General features: G+C 37.2%; 1 protein-coding gene across 1 annotated transcript in view; it reads left to right on the top strand.

The window, feature by feature from the left end:
* The window catches only part of LOC129224993 (monocarboxylate transporter 14-like), a 31,160-nt gene extending 13,383 nt beyond the window's left edge, over window positions 1–17,777 (top strand). The window contains exons 3-4 of the mRNA XM_054859541.1: window positions 4,134–4,416; window positions 17,392–17,777. Coding sequence (XP_054715516.1) covers window positions 4,134–4,416; window positions 17,392–17,777 — 669 coding nt within the window. The remainder of the gene's footprint in view (window positions 1–4,133; window positions 4,417–17,391) is intronic.
* The last annotated feature ends 435 nt before the right edge of the window (window positions 17,778–18,212 follow it).

Here is an 18,212-nt window from a genome sequence, read left to right as displayed (position 1 = left end):
CATTGTGTATTTGAGTATTCGCCCCCCTCCCCTTCTCTCTACTCCCTGTAAAATTTCAAAATGACAGGCCTGAGTAAACTACAGTGGACTCTCTCTATCTGAACACTCCCTAATGTGAAGACCCCAATATTCTGAACACATTTTGATGGTCCTGGCGAAATTCCATAGACTTAACATATAAGCTGGCCTCTCTGTACTGTGAACACCCCAGTATTATGAATTCTATTTTTAATCCCCGTTCAATTATTACCTCTCTAATACTGAACATGTTCAAAATTGTACTCGGAAATTCCTACCAATCAAATTGGAAAGACTGTAATGCATTCCCAATTTTATCAGTGATCAAAGGGCATTAAGATGAAGAAGAAAAATCATTTTCCTGCATATTACTGCATCACAAAAATCATTCATCTGAGCAATAAGTGTGAGATCCTAATTTTCTGCAACTGAACTATATTTCAAGAATATGACCTTTTTATCAAGTAGTATTCAAGACCTTTGAAGTGAAATTAATTACCTTCAAACAATATTCGGTTGAGAATCAACCAGAAACATTTTTGATTAAAAAATTGGATGACAGCTCGTACATTGTTTGGAATAGACAATGCAAAACCGGATTAAATATTACTTTTTTTTTCAGGTATTGTGTCAAAAGCTATATTATAATATTTTATTGTTGAATGTTATATAAAACTTTAAATTAAAAGAGTAAATGTGTAAGAGTTTAGGTCCTATTGAGTTGAACTAGACATAAAACTAGCCACCAATCTAAAGTTCAGACCCTCTATCTCAGTTACTGGTTAGGGCTCAACCGATGACATTTTTTGGCTGATGGGGTGATGCCAATTGTTGGCAGATTGTTCAAAGATGGCCGATGGCTAATTGTTTTTCACCGAATGGCTGATGGCAAAAAAAAAATCAAACGGATTTAAATTGCTAAAATTGTCAGGGATTTAAAGGATCATTTATTCATTTCACTTTACTTTCTTTCTACGAATAGAGAATTGTAATCACAAAAAAAACCTCAGATTTCGACCTAAATTTCTATTTTACGATCACCCAATTTAAGGTCCACAAGTTTTTTCAGCATATTTGTACATGCATATGTACCTAAGAACATAAAGATGACTGAAATATCCATTTTGAACACCTCCTCAGTTAATTATCGCAAGTAAGCATGTGATATCTTCATGCGCCTAAACTTGCGTCACTCAAAAACGTTATGAAATAGTAAGTTGAAAACTCAGAAGTATGTAGTATGAACTAAAAGTTTCAGAACAAGCTGTATAAAACCTTACCCTGAATAGTTTGCATTACCGAAGCACATCTATCTACAAAATAGTTACCTTGAGCAACTATGCACTTCTACCAACGTTCGTATAGCTTTTAGAAGCTCTCCTGGAAGCCATTTTTTGCAACCTCGTCGGACTTCGCTCCATGTGACTTTTACCTATTCCCAGCAAAAAACATTTGCAGGGACACCGCTTTCTTCCCACAACTTCCGTGATAGAGAAAGAGGGCCCCAAAATGTATTTCATCGGGTCCCAAATTTGTAACTCTGCCGAAGCGATACAGAAAAGACTGCATTACTGTGAATCATAGTACAAATATCGAAAAATTGGCGTTGGTTCAACAGGAATCTAACAAAATGTCACAAAAATCGGTTTTGCCATCTCATATTTGTTTCCAAGTTGGTCTCCAATTCGGCAATTATATCACTGAATGATCGTCAGTCTGAGACGCTATATTAGTTTTGCATTGAAAGATATAATATCCACAAAAAAAGGAGTTAATAGGCCTTTTAGAACACCCGATTGAAAACAAAAAAGGAAGTGCACAACTGAAATGTTTGCAGTATTAAACATTCTTTCATGGGTGGCTAAAATAGAAATTCATACTGAAATTTTAGTAAAAAATTTAATATGAAAACAATAACTCCCTTTACTTTGTATTAAAAAGCAAAACAGCAAAGGTCCTTTTTTTTTTCGAAAACATCGGCTAATTCCATCGGCTTTTTGATGTTTTTTAAGGTCAATGGGCCAATGTTTCCTGCAAGTTAGCATCGGCCGCCGATGGCTAAATTGTTGAACCATCGGCGCCGATGCATCAGTCGAGTCCTACTACTGGTATAATTCACTCGGTGAAGTGCTGAACATAATCCATTTACACAATAGAATACCTATACATGCATTATCAAGTCTCTCTTTATAATGAACACCCCCGTAGTCTGAACACTTTTGTGTGGTCCCATGAGTTCAGATTACAGAGAGCCCACTTTATTCAATATTTGCTTGAAATTCTGTCTTAGCTTTTGCTGTGTGGTAGGTACTTGTGTCATTTTCATTGATTTGTTCATGAAAGAATGCTTAGATATTAAAGAATCGAAAAATCGATTCACATTTCTGTACCTCAGTACCAGAAGAATGTAAGTCACATTATGATAATTGTACAGGACAAAAGATTTTTTTTCTGGCGCATACAAAGGATGGGACATGCACTCTTTTAACCCTGGTAAAAGTTGACAAGAATTTTTTTTTAAAGAATTTGGTTCACATGACTGGATGCAAAATAGATTTCTGCATACAATGCACTAATAAATGGACAATCACAATTTTTGGACTTATATTGTTTGTCTGGCTCTGAAATTTTAACTATTTAAAATAAAATTGTATTACTAATTTTCATTGCAAAAATTTATCCAGTTTGAAAAGTTTTTGTTTACTCCTAATCTGTAGTTTTCTGAACATCTTACATTCCTTTTTGTAAAAACGTGAAAAATGTCTTATACTAAAATATGAGGGGCAAAGTTAACAATTTAACTAAAGGTACGAATGCAAAAATTTTTTTAAGTTTCTTTTTGTCATTTTCATTGTACTTTTAATTCCATTGTATTATTTTGCTTCTCATCTGACCTTGCTCTTGAGTTTAAGAAATTAACAAGTGCATGTCAAAAATGTGATCTTTTTTTTTAATTGTCATTAAATTGTAGTTGCTACAAATCTCACCTGGCAGCATTATAAAGGCTATTCAGATCATAATCAAAGCATTACAGCGCTGCTAGGTTAGGTTTGCCCCTACTATAGTTAATAGTTAAAAACAGGGTTGGCAAGTTTCTGCCGAGGCGGTTAAAACCACTGGTAGAAACCGGTTAAAACCGGCATGGCAAAAACCACTTTCTGCCACTTTGCGGCAGAAACTGGCAAAAACTCACAAAATAAAAAATTAATTCTTGATATACAACTGAAAATGCATGGAAAAAATAATTATTAACCAAAGTACTGTAATTTTATTACAAAATTATCACAATTCAAAATCAAATGTTACATTCTTTGGACCCTGTGCAATTGCCTCTTAGAAAAGGTGGTTTCAAAAATCTAAACAGGTTCTCAATTTACTACGCACAAATGAGAAGTTTTAGAATATTCTTAAAACAGAAGAGCTAGCAGACAATGATGCAGCAAGGAGCAAGCAATGTTCGTGAAACTTTCATCTATTGTATAACTGGTCCACCATGTAGTAACTGGGGTTATGGTAAAAATTTGACGGGAAAAATAAGTTTTGAGAAATGGGGCCAATTTGTTTTGCAAAGCTGTGACATTAGGTACAAAATTGAGGCAGATAAAATTCTGGCACTTTCTTCTTGAAGCACATGACATAATTTCAATCACAAACAATTTAGAGGAAGCATATAAGTGAGCAAATTACAATCAGTAATGCCTGTTTAATTTTGTATGTCACTCCTCTTTCCTGAGCACCCCTGTATGATTTTTAATCCTTTGTTAAATTAATCCAAATACTACGAGCCTCTGCAATTGAAAAGTTCCCTTTCTGAACTAAATCAAGGGCACTAGCATGGGATTTTATTTTTTTAAATGATGAAATGAGGTTTAATTTTTTAGTTTACTTAAACAAATATCATTTACTAATTACTTGAGTTATATTAAAGGCATGTTTAAGTTTTTGCCAGTTTTTACCAGTTATAACCAGTTTCTGCCACTGGCACGGCAAAAACTAGTTTCTGACGGCAGAAAGCCAACCCTGGTTTAAAGGGAAGATTCATGGTCAAAATAACAGCAAAGTGAATCATATACTTAAACTTGTTATCTTATTAAGGTTTTTATCATCTCTTTTAGGTCATTGTTGGATATATTGGTGATAAACCATGGATTGATTCATCTCTTCTGTATAGTGGATTCATTGTACTGAGTGGATTTTCACTCATATTGTTACCCGTGATAGCAGAATATTATGTTACTGCTACATTAGTTGGAATTTATGGTTTCACCATCAGTGCAAACTATACTTTAGTGCCCGTCATCATAGTCAACTTAATCTCCCTGGATAATTTCACTGGCGCTTACGGGTTATTGCTGCTAGTTCAAGGCATAGCTAATTTGATCGGACCACCTATTGCAGGTAAGTATTAGATTGAAATATTCTGGAAAAATAGATTGAAGTATGATAGATGCTTTGCAAGAAATGCAAAAAAATTTTTGGCATGACAAATAAGATATTTTCTTTTTTTTTTTACACTGCATATCTTAGCTTTTTTGCACTTGTATGACGGTGCATATGAACAACACAGTACCAGGAGTAAAAAATTTCCTGTGATTTGATTTACCACTAAGGGATCACTGAATTCCTGCTTTAATGAATAGAAACATGCATATTGAGTAACATCCTTAAAACTTTTACTTAGCAAAATAACCAATTTTGCATAAGAAATAAGCAAAATTGATATTTAAAAAAAAAAGTGATAAATATAACTGTTTTGTGAATTGTGTCCATCCAAGATATTTCTGGCTGACATTTTTCCTGGTGTATCTCAAGCTGTTTTAGAGAAAAGGACTTTTGGTTGGTGTAACCTCTTCAGTTGTGTCAGGGCATCTTGATTTACTCATCTCTTTAGTCTTGAGAAAACCTCTGAGTGGTGCATTCTAAAGCACTGGAGCCTATACTTCATCAACTTTGCCATACAATGAGGATTCAAATCAAGATCCATGTAGTACAGGCTTCTCCTATGAATTATTTTGTGCTGTGGTAAAGCCCGAAATATTCCAGGCAAAAAACGGACATAAACATCCTAGATGGACCATGACATAGACAGAGCATTGAGTTAAATACTTTTGTGCATGAAAAGTAAAAATTAGAAATAACAATATATAATTGCTAAAAAATTGCAGATTACTGCATACACAGATTTCAGGGTTACAAGGAACTCCTTTTTCAATGCAAAATAAGTGAGCTTATGGATACAAAGACATTCAACAAAAGAGCATATTTAGTTTACCTTACGCTGATTGTTTTTAGAAACTCAAACATATTATCCTTGAAATGGACCTTTTCTGCATTTTTTAAGCTTTTTTTTCTCAATCTGGTATAAATTTACCTTAGTTTGCAACTAAAAGGTATTACAAAAGAGGGAAGAACAAAATATTAGGAAGCGGTATCCTGGTAGCAGAATTTTTTTCAGTAGTCTGCGACGGAGATTAAAAAATCCAAAAGTAATCGACAAGGTAGACCAGTATTAGATCAGTGAACCTGCAAAAAGGAATGCTTGAAATTGAAATGCAAAATTTAAAAATTACAAGTAAAACAAAGGCTAAAGATCTTCAAAATAGAATACAAAACTGAGGCATAGGTAACTGTGGTTGCAAGTGGTGCTTTTGGCCTCTTACATATGACTCCTGCATAGATTTAAGCCGCTGTTTTTGTTTTTATTTTTTTCTATTTCACTTTGAACTGTATTTTTCTGCTTTAAATTAGGAAAAATTGTTCAGAAAGCAAATTTTTTAAAAATACAAAAACCTGTTGAATTCAGAAATAGTCTACAAACCACCTCAGAAAACTGCGACGAGCAACACGCTATTTCTGCAACCGAGAGCTGGATTAACTACAAAATGTTTGTTGGGTTGCATTAAGTGTCATACATTTTGGATCATTAGATGTGATATGCTTTCGTAATTCCCAGCAACTACAACACAAGGTCCCATATAATGTCATTTCTTGTGCTTTTGATTTGCCCTTTCATATCTTCATTTTTTCTTTTCTTATCTATTTTATCGACGTTTCACATTAGTCCAGTCAATTTAGACAATGGAAATAACAAAAATTCCGGAAAAGCTAAATTTTTATAGAGACCTTGGGTTTAGCATTACAAATAAAGTGCCAAAAGTCCCCATCGATCCCATGTGCGCTAAAAAAGTTATTCGGGGTCAAAGGTCAAAATTTTATGTTTTTTGGATTTTTCTCAAAAAGGGTAAGTTTTATCGAAAAGTACCGCAGACCAAAGTTGTAGATCTCAAAATTCTCTATAAAAATGGTCCTTATGATTTTTTTCTCCAAGACCAAACCTTCCCAGATATTGCGTACTCTCAAAAGACAGCCAGTCATTTTCCAAATCCCCTCTACTCGCGTGGCCTTGAATAACATCTGGCTATTCTAGTCCGTGTGGCATCATTCACGTACCCAGAGGTGCCCAACCCAAGAGCAAAGGCGCACCCCCCTCATTTTCGCAGAAATCCCCCCAAAAGCATGCCTCCCCCCCAAATAAAAAATACCCCTCAAAACAATCCCCCTAAAAATTTCAATGGCCCCTCCTAGGGGGGGGAGGGCACCCCTGACGTACCTGCTTCTTTTAGAGTTAAACGTGCAGTTCGAGTGAATAAACTTATTTATCACAAGCGTTCTACTGTTGTTTGTGATGATCAATATTTAAAGAAAAATGTCACAATTTCGCTTTATTTGCAATAAACTTTTGACTGCAGGTGAAACTGTTGTGCTGGGCAGTTGTGGAATGCCAACTTAATCGATGCAAGTCTCAGGAGAAGTTATAAGAATGCTGATTATTTAAGAAGTCAAAAGTCCGTTACAATTCGCGTGGATTGCAGAAAACCATACTCCCGGAAAAATTCAATCTCTGCAGCAACGTGAGGATAAAGAGGCTAGTACTTCAAAAGCAAGTCCTACTCGCACTGTAGCGTGATTAAGTGAATTTGAATCCAGCTTTTGTTTTTGAAAACACTGCTTATTTTGTGGCTGTAAAGGGGATGAGGAGGCTGACAAGAAGAAAATGCAGAATAATGAAAGGAAAATTCATAAAGCAGCGACTAAATCATACTCAAAATTAAAACGAGCAAGAGCAGAACGATCTTTAGCTAATTTTAAAAGAGATTCTTTGAATGTAAGTGTGGAAACTTTATAAATTTTTCTGCAATAATTCTGCGTTTTGTTCTTCTCAGCCTCTTCATCCGCTTCCTCGCCACAAAATAAGCAGTGTTTTTTACAACAAAAGCTGGATTCAGATTCACTTAATCCCGCTCTTGTTCGAGGTGGACTTCCTTTTGAAGTACTGGCCATGCTCATTAGGGTGGATTGAAAAAAATCAAAATCTAATAAACGCTAAGTAATAGCCCGGAAAAGTTGCCTTTTGTAGAGATATTTGGTTCAACAAAAGGATTTCGACCGCAAAAAATATCCTGAGGTGTCGCTCGCGCCTTGAAGTTGACCATAACTGCATAGAAACTGGAAAAAGTTACAATAATTTCATCAAATAACAAAATTTGATAAATTTGATGTTATCGCAGATAAGAGCAGACTTTTTGTGTAGATTACACATTGCATAAGATCTTTTTTAATAGTAAACTATATTTTAAAGTTCCATACATGCGTTGAATTTTGAATTTGACCAATATAGTGTTAAAATTGAATAACATCGTGTTGCTCCGTACTTAGAGAAAAAAATATTAGAAGTTATGATTTGTAAAAGTTTGCTTTCATATTAATTAATTCTTACATAGATACGAAAAAAAATAAGTAATAAAAGCATTTCGTATCTAGTAAAAAAATGTTTAATTCTCCACTTAGCAGATAACTTTGGCTCAAAATGTCAAATTTACCTATGATAGAGAACAAAGGTTAAGTATAAAAATTTTAAAATAATGTGGCTTGCAACAGCCCACATCAGTCACCCTTTGAAACAAAAGACGTTGCTAAAGAAATTTTAATGGGTTTTGAGCCCTCAAACTGTAACCACATTGATTACAATAAAACATAAGTTTGACATGTGAATTGAACTATTTTACTTCTCATAATTTTCAGTCTTGATTGAAATTGTAGCTTGATGGTATTGTGGCTTAATATTTCCAGATTCTAATTTGACTCGAATAAATCCTTCCCTTTTGGCTAGGCAGCAAACTGTACCTGACATTTATTTTTCTTATTTTACCTATCGTCTCACTGCATTAGTATGACATGTGAGGTTTTGAGTACCTGACACTTCTTTTTCTTATTTTACCTATCGTCTTGCTGCTTTAGTATGACGTGAAGTTTTGAAAACCATACTACTCAGTAGGTACGCCACCAAGCAATTTCTTTCAAAGTTTTATAGGAAGTCCCCTTTTTGAAAGAGGGAGCTGCCGAGTTTTACCAGTTCTGCTTATCGATGAGCTCATAGCAGTCTCTCTGCTTCAAAATTGAAATCTGGAATTATACATGTTCATTGTCCATCTTCAAACTGATCGTCGTAATCCGTCTTGAAACAAGTTCTCTGATGATGGTCATCCGCAATGCCTAGTGTTATATTTTTTAGATTCTCAAAGTAACCAGTTTGCAGAACAAGAGCTGATGATCCAAACATAGTACGATGGCAAGTTTAAAAAATTTGATTGTATAGCGAAAATTTACAATTTCAGATTTCAACTTGAGTTCTTTGATAAGCAGAAGTGGGAAAACTCGGATCATCTTCTTAAAAAAGGAATATCAGATAAAACTTTAAAAGAAATGGTGCTTGAGGGCGTAACTACTGAATTATATGATTTCCAATACCTCACGTTATATTAAAGCAGTGAGACGATGCGTAAAATTAGACAAAGAAGCGTCAAACACAGTTTGTTGTCTAACCAAGAGAGATGGATTTCTTAGAGTCAGATTAGAATCCAGAAATCTTACTCACAATGTATCACTAAGGCCAAACATTGTCAGAAATCAAGATAATAATTCGACTCGCCGGCCAAACTATGTTTTATTGTATGAAATGTGGTTACAGTTTGAGAGCTCAAAAAACATTTAAAAGGGGGTTGTTTTGAGGGGTATTTTTCTCAGTTTTTGGAGGGGGACTCTTGCTTCTTAGGGGGGGGTCCGCGATATTGAGGGGTGCGCCCATGCCCTTAGTAGGTCCGACCCCTTTGGGTATGTGAACGATGCCACACGGACTAGAATAGCCAGATGTTATTCAAGGCCATGCAAGTAGAAGGGATTCTGTAAATGACTCGCTGTGAGTACGCAATGACTGCTTTTGAGAGTACGCAATATCTGGGAAGGTTTGGTCTTGGAGAAAAAAAATCATACAGACCATTTTTATAGAGGATTTTGAGATCTATAACTTTGGTCTGCAGTACTTTTCGATAAAACTTACCGTTTTTGAGAAAAATCCAAAATACCTAAAGTTTTGACCTTTGACCCCGAATAACTTTTTTAGCGCACATGGGATCGATGGTAACTTTTGGCACCTTATTTGTAATAGTAAGCCCAAGGTCCCTACAAAAATTTAGCTTTCCCCGAATTTTTGTTATTGGATCACTATTTTTATGTCTAAATTGACCGGGCTACATCATACAATCTTAAAAATTCGGAACAGAAAACTAATTTACTGACAGTTTAAAAAATTTAAATAGTATATAATATATTGTCATTACAATTTGACTTTAGTATTGTGTTCATCCCACTTCAGCAATACATCAACAGTCTTTTTTCTCCATCATTGAAATCTTCCCGCTTTTGCGAATAGCAGAATTTTGTAGTAGCGATTACATGAGCGATTGTACGTTAAATCCAGGAACTCATAAGATAGATAAGAGAAAAGTTTCGGGAGGGCCACAACGCGTACTACAGTATAACCCCAATTTAACGATTGTCAAGGTATTGGGAAAGGTTATTGTTAAATCAAGGATATTGTAAAATCGTGGAAAATATATGTTCAATGGGTTGAATCCGGACCAGTTAAATGTATCATTAAATTGAGGAAATCGTTAAATTGGTTATTATTAAATCAAAGTTATACTGTAGTTTTTTTTTTTTTTTTTTTTGAATCGAATTTGAAATGAAACTGAGAAGAATTACTGTCATTTACACAATCCTAAATTGCGGTGAAAGGTAAAAAGTAGATTTATTCTGTTAAAAACATTAATACTTTTTTTTACCTATCAATATAATTTTTGAGTTTTGCAAAATTAGGAAGTATGCATTATGGCGTGTTTTTATTTTAGTTATGTAACATTTGCAAATGTATTTTAGTTGCAAAAAAATAATTTTGAAAATTTGGAGTCGGTACCAAGTTTATTTGTAATTAGATTCATGTTTGCATATTTTCTTTTATTTATCAGTTTCATAGTGTGACTCTAAAAAGTAAAGTGATGTTTAAAAATATTGATGTTGCTTAGAGAATATTTTTAGCACAACCCCCCCCCCCCTTAGTCTCCCTTTTCTGCTTTGAAGTTGGCTCAATTAAATTTGAACAGATTTGATTTAATATATTTTAATTTAAAACAAAAGATAGCTATCCAAATAATAAAGTGTGGTTAAATACATACCTACACTCCTGCAAACAATGAGCTTCATAAACTAATAAATATCTTTGTGCTGGAAAATTAAATAAATGAATTGCCAACGTTTTAAAGCACAAATATCTTTTATCAGATGTAAACGCTCACACTTCTTTGCATTGAAAAAGAGCTTCCTTGTTACTCCGAAACACGTATATGCAGCAATGGTAATTCATTCATTTGACGAGCTTCATGATTTATCTTTTGTTAAAATGCTAGTAATTTAATCAGTTAAATATCTAGATAAGCCTTAAATATCTTGGTGAAAGTTACTAATTTTCCACCCACAACTTTCTCTTCAACTAGTCAATATGGTAAAACATATTGTAACGGATCCGGCGCGACTTCCAACTTTCTTGAAAGGACGACACAGTTCTTGATTAAAAACACAGAGAATTTATTTACACTATGTTCAGGAAAGATCGTCAACAACTGCTAACTTAATCATCAGCAATTAAGCAAATATCACACCACACCGTAAACTCAACGGTTACACACGTATTTACTTCCAAATACGAAAAACAACACAGCGAAATGCCTCGCAATAAACAAACCTAATACACTCTCAGTTCGAATTCTCAATCGAAAAAAAAATTATCTACAACTTTTATGTTATCAACCATGGTTGTTTACATAATACTCATGAACTATGGCCATAGTATGGGGCTAACCGATCATAATGTACAACCCTAGGTTTTGCATTAGGTGATTTTTGGATCCTCACTACGACGTCATTTAGTCGGTTAAGGACTTTGTAGGGTCCATCCCAATGCGACTGCAATTTGGGTGACAGACCTTTCCGTCGGATGGGATTCCATAACCAAACCTTGTCGCCTTCGTTGAATTCATGTCCAGTAGACCTTGTGTCGTATCAGGTCTTCATCTTCTCCGCCGCGATGTTGATTCGCTCTCGTGCGAAGTTATGAACGTCTTCCAGCCGGGCCTGGAGATCCTGGATGTACTCCTCAGGCGATGAAGGCGCATCAGGAGGACGACCGAAGACGAGATCACAAGGTAGCTGAAGCTCTCGTCCGAAGAGCATCTGAGATGGGGCATATCCGGTAGTCTCGTGGACAGCACTGCGGTAGGCCAGCAGGAACAAAGATAGCCTCTTGTCCCAATCCTGTTGATTTCTGGAGACCATAAGCGAGAGATTATTCAGGATTGTGCGGTTAAATCTCTCCACCATGCCATCCGATTGTGGGTGTAGTGGTGTTGTGCTAGTTTTCTCAATTCCGAGAATTTGACATAGGCCCTTAAACACAGCAGAGATGAAATTCCTCCCTTGATCGGAATGGATCTGCAAAGGTGTTCCGTATCTCGAGATCCAGTGCTGGACTAGAGTCTCTGCTACAGTGGTAGGTTCTTGATCTGGAATGGGATATGCTTCCGGCCATTTGGTGAAGTAGTCAATGGAAACAAGAATGTATTTGTTCCCATCAGCAGTTCTTGGTAGAGGACCCAGGATGTCGATCCCAATTCGTTCGAAAGGAGCTCCATGTTGTACAGATGTAGCTTCCCTCTGCTTCTCTTCTTCAGTTCTATACGAGCAGCACAGGCGTCACAAGAATGGCACCACTTCTCCACGTCATCCTTCGCCTTGCTCCAGAAGAAGCACTCCCGAACTTTATTGAGGGTTTTCAAGACACCAAAATGTCCTCCAGTCGCACTACTATGTATTTCTTTCAGAACATCTGAAATCCTTGATCGGGGAAGTAGTAACTGCCACCTAGATGTTTTGCCGTCATCAGATTCCCATTTCCGGTACAGTACGCCATTCCGTAAATGGAGTGAGTTCCATAAAGCCAGTATCATTTTGTTGCAGGACTGAAGATGGAAACGTCCTGCCAGCTAGGTCGCTGACTGTCACTTTCCATGAACTCCAAAATTGGTTTTATGTCGGGGTCTTCAAGTTGATCTTTTCCAACTTGGTCGTCACTCCATGGATCAGGTTCTGATGATGTTGGAGTCACTGTCACCTGATAGGCAGTAGGGCTAGTCGTTCCATACTGTTTCTCGATTCGGGAACAATAATTGCAGTTCTCAGGATAGGGTCTCCTTGATAAAGCGTCGGCATTACCGTGAGACAACCCTTTTCGGTGCTTGATCTCCATGTCATATTCCTGGAGCCTCTGTATCCACCTGGCTATCTGGCCTTCTGGATTCTTAAAGTTCATAAGCCAAGTTAACGAGGCATGATCTGTCCGAAGCAGAAACTTTGGGCCGTAGAGGTAATGATGGAAGTGTTCTACAGCTTTCACTATGGCCAGTAACTCCTTTCTGGTGACGCAGTAATTTTGCTCCGACTTTGATGAGCATTTGCTCCAGTAAGCGATGACATGTTCATTGCCGTCAATTTCTTGGGATAAAACGGCTCCGATGCCCTCGTGGCTCGCATCAGTGTCTAGGATGAAGGATTTTCCAGGCTGAGGATATGAGAGAATAAGGCGTTGATGTTAAAGCCTCCTTCAGTCGTAGAAATGCATCTTCGCATTCTTTGGACCATTCAAACTTTTGCTTGCTCTCCGTCAGCTTATGCAAAGGTCATGCAGTGTTGGAAAAACCCTTCACAAACTTCCTGTAGTACGTGCAGAGCCCCAGGAAACTTCGCAGCTGATGGATGTTTTCGGGACGACTCCAACTCTTCACCGCAGATACCTTTTCTGGATCGGTTTGTACACCCTCAGAAGAGATGATGTGACCAAGGTAGTTCACTTCCCGGCGGAACAAATTACATTTGGACGGGCTTAACTTCAGATTGGCTTCCTTAAGCTTTTGCAGCACTTTCCTAAGATTAGCCAGATGTTCATCGAAGCTGCGTCCCACGATGATGATATCGTCTAAGTACACCAGACAGGATTCCTAGGAAAGTCCTTTTAACACTGTCTCCATAAGACGCTCGAACGTAGCTGGTGCATTGCAGAGGCCGAAGGGCATCACTTTAAACTGCCATAAGTCTTGTCCAGTTGTAAACGCTGTCTTCTCTCGGTCATCAGGGTGTATCTCAACCTGCCAGTAGCCGCTCTTCAAGTCCAGGGTCGAAAACCACTTGTGTCCAGAAAGAGTGTCCAAGGTGTCGTCTATCCGTAGAAGAGGGTAACTGTCTTTCTTAGTGATTTCATTCAGCCGTCGGTAATCGACACAAAATCTGGTGGAGCCATCTTTCTTTCAGACTAAGACGATGGGAGAGGTCCAAGGACTGGATGACAGTTTGATGACATCATTCTCCTTCATCTCTTTCAGGAGGGTCTCAACCTCTTGCTTCTTGGCGAACGGTAGTTGTCTTGGATGCTGTTTAATGGGGGCGTGTTCTCCAGTGTAGATCCTATGCTGCGTTAAATTCTTCTGGCCCACATCCTACGATGTAGATGAAAACAGATGCTTGAAGTCGTCCACCAATTGTTCCGCAGCAGTTCTTTGATCTTTCGATAATGGCGCACCCCCAATTAACTTCGATGTCAAGGACTCAGAAGACACAGTCTCGGGGGAATTGATTCTTCTAATGATGCATTTTACTGGAGTACAAGTTGCCAACACTTCACCTTTCCGGATATTCCTTGGCCTTTCACTCACGTTGACGACTCACACAGGAATTACATCTTTAGAAAGGTCCACAAGCGTAGATGCTACCAGCACTCCTTTTGGGTTATTGCTTAAGTTGGGGTATTCAATTAGTCCAAATCAGAAACTATTGCTTTCTTCAATGGAGCCAGGTATTAATGATTCTGACCTTGAGGGAATCGATAAATCTGTTTGGGCTATTATTTGATGAGCGGATTTTACATCACTTTCTGCGGGGAAAACGGCTATGTCTTCTCTCATCGAATGCAGCTCATTAGTCTTGAAGTCGAGGTTGAAGTCATACTTCTTTAAAAAGTCCAATCCGAGAATGAAGGGGTCTGTGATAGCAGCATAGAATGCCGTATGATGGTAAGTGGCATTTCCAAACACAATTTCTAAGTTCACTTTACCTTCAATCTCGATCTTGTCACCTGTCACAGTTTGGAGGGTAACGCAGGGCGGCGTCCATAGAATGTTGAGTCCAAATTGACGAGCCACATCTGTTCTAATGATTGTAACATTGACTCCAGTGTCAATAATCAGTTCGCAGGGAAACCCGTTTACATATGCAAAAAAAAAAAACATTACTGCCGCCACTCGTCGATGAAATCTGGAAAACATTAAGATGGGGCTCATTCCAGTTTGGCGACCTCCGCCCCGCGAGATTGCCATGGCTTAGTTTTCCTGGACCTGAGAGGGAGAGATGCTCTTCCCTCCGGTTTCTTGGCGAGCTTCACAGTTTCTTCGTAAGTGACCCTCGCCGCCACATTTCCAGCACTTGAGTGGCTGTCGATTTTGGTCCTTGGGAGCCGAAATCCTTTTGAGGGTTCCTGCAATTTCTTTTATTTGCTTTTCAAGTTCAGCAAAACGTGACGAAACCGGATCAAGCTCATCAGTTTTCACGCCGCGGATTGAATGGCGATCTTTGCGGGTTGCTTGCTGAGCGGCCTCCAACTTCATCGCATACACAACAGCAGAATTCAGATCTTTGACATCCGCCATCCGTAGAGCTTTCTGGATTTCCGGATCTCGAACCCCGTCGATGTAGTAGTTGAGTGCCAGGTTGTCTCGTACATCCGCAGGGCAGTCGCAAAAAGCAAGATGAGACAGTCTCTCGACGTCCGCCGCTAGCTCTTGCAGGGTTTCCCCGGTTTTCTGGAAACGGGACTTCAACTGGAGTCGGCTGAAATCTTTCTGGCACTTCTCACCGAAGCGAAGCTCCAACGCAGATGTGAGGGCGGCGAAATCCAGGCGCTGGCTGTCCGGAAGGGTCTGAAGAATGTCCGCTGCGTCACCTCTCAGGGATGCTGCAAGATGACAGGCCTTGGTAGCAGAGTCCCATCCGTTCGCTTCCGCCACTATCATGAATTGAGTTTTGTAAACCTGCCACGAAGTTTTCCCATCAAATGTGGCAAGTTTAATGGACGGTCGAGCAACCGATGTGGGAGCGCCAAACTGTACAGAGCTGCTTTCCGCGGTCGCCAATCTCCTTTCCATGTTTTTAATTTTCTCATCCACATGATTTTCAACTGTTGCGATACGGTTTTCTACTGTTTTAAATTTTTCATCAAAAGCATCAACTCGATGCTCTATCTCATTAAATTTATTTTCCATCACAGTCTTTACTGAAGTAAGGTCGTTTTTAATTTCCTCTTGGTTAGAAGCTAGGTCATTTTTCAGCGCCGTTAAATTACTTTTCAATTGTTCTTGATTAGCCGTAAAACTTGCAGTCAATTCATTTTTTAATTGGTCTTGATTTGCTGTAAAACTTGCAGTTAATTCATTTTTTAATTGGTCTTGATTTGCTGTAAAACTTGCAGTCAAATCACTTTTTAATTGGTCTTGATTAGCCGCCAAACTTTCAGTCAAGTCACTTTTCACAGCATTAATTGCTTCCAGAAGTTGTTTTAATTGGTCATCCATTGCGCGAGTAATCACCATAAAAACAAAGTCTATAAATTCAAACAGTCTTTATGAAAAAAATGTCCAAAGTCACACTTACTCCAAGAAAGTCCAGAAGTAGCCCCACGTTGGGCGCCAATTGTAACGGATCCGGCGCGACTTCCAACTTTCTTGAAAGGACGACACAGTTCTTGATTAAAAACACAGAGAATTTATTTACACTATGTACAGGAAAGATCGTCAACAACTGCTAAATTAATCATCAGCAATTAAGCAAATATCACACCACACCGTAAACTCAACGGTTACACACATATTTACTTCCAAATATGAAAAACAACACAGCGAAATGCCTCGCAATAAACAGAGCTAATACACTCTCAGTTTGAATTCTCAATCGAAACTCGACTTTTTATCACGCGGGACGCTTTTATAAACATCGAAAGAAATCTCTCAAATATTCCACAAGATTCAAACGCTTCTCGAAAATAGTAGACCATTATCAAATTTTATCAATGAACAAAAAAGAAATAGGGGGATCGTATACTTTAGCCATATGTATAGGGGTTGTATATTCATTACAAGAAACTATTTACAGGTTACGTTACTACAATAATTACTATTTACAGAATTTGTAACAATATATAGCCTACACTTCTGCAAACAATGAGCTTCATAAACTAATAAATACCTTTGTGCTGAGAAATTAAATAAATGAATTGCCAAGGTTTTGAAGCACAAAAATCTTTTCTCAGATCTAAACACTCACACTTCTTTGCATTGAAAAAGGGCTTCTTTGTTATTACAAAACACGTATATGCAGCAATGGTAATTCAATCATTTAAGGAGCTTCATGATTAATCTTTTGTTAAAATGCTAGTAATTTAATCAGTAAAATATCTAGATAAGCCTTAAATATCTTGGTGAAAGTTACTAATTTTCCACCCACAACTTTCTCTCCAACTAGTCAATATGGTAAAACAATAGTAGGGGCTCCCCCCCCCCTGGAATCACCCACTGTCAGTTACAAAAAAAAGGTAGTAAATGCTCTGTTTATCCATGGAAATTTATGTATTAATAAACAAAAGTAAGGAAGTTACTAATTAATAACCTCCTCCTTTTTCAAAATTCCTTTAAAATTTAAATTCTTTAGGAGGATTATGAACTTGAATTTTAAACCTTTGATTACTTATTCTAAAAAACATTTTGCATTAAAATGGAAAATAGCAATTATATGAATCCTATCTCTTTAAAAACTAACATTATTCATACACTCTATTGTTTTATATACTTAAGTTTTTACTGTTATTTTTCTCTGTTTTTTTAGGGGCATTGTTTGACATGACTGGCAATTATGATATTACGTTTTACTGCACCGGTTTTTGTGTCATATTTTCTGGAGCTATGGTTATACCCATAGCCAAAAGTGTGATGTGCCGCAAAACTCTATCAGAAGATGATAAAGATTTAGCACCATTAAATTCTAAATCAAGTAAAGTGAGATTTGAAGAGCATTCCCCAAAGAATAATGCTATAGCATTTGTAAGTACTCCAGAAGAACCAAAAGTGCTGAAAGATAAACCTGCATATGATCCGAATGAAAATCCGGAAAATTCTGTTCCTTTGTTGTCGGAAGTGAATGTTACGTTTGGAGATATTCCCAATGATGATAAAATAGGTTCTATGTATGAAAATCCTCTTAATTTTGTGTGAGGTTTTTGCCATTAAAATAACCATTTAAAGGTATATAGGTTTTAATCAGATTTGTAATGCATGAGCTTTTAGCGGCTAGGCTTTCTTTGGTCTTCAGCTTAGAATAAAGCAGATCAAGATAGAATGGAAATGAGATTTTATCTTACAGCATAGAGTATTACGGTGAAAAAATATTTTTAGGGTTGTGTTAATTAGTCATTTATATTCTAGTTAAATCTTGTTTATCAAATGTTACATTACATTTCGTCTGATGCTAATCTGATGGATTATTTGTACATTCCCTAAAAGTGTTAGGTGAAACGGTTATCAATGCTTGAAACTTTTGTTATAAGTTGTTTAAGAATTCTCAAATTTTTCACCTTACAATAACATTTCATGTTTGTCTTTTTGAGAAATGTAACACTTTTTAAAGAACAAATACTTGTTTATCTTGGT

Source organism: Uloborus diversus, chromosome 6 (assembly GCF_026930045.1).
Source record: "Uloborus diversus isolate 005 chromosome 6, Udiv.v.3.1, whole genome shotgun sequence".
In the NCBI taxonomy this organism is placed as follows: Eukaryota; Metazoa; Arthropoda; class Arachnida; order Araneae; family Uloboridae; genus Uloborus; species Uloborus diversus.
Note: the sequence above shows the minus strand (reverse complement) of the source record. Positions and strands in the feature narration are given on the sequence as shown.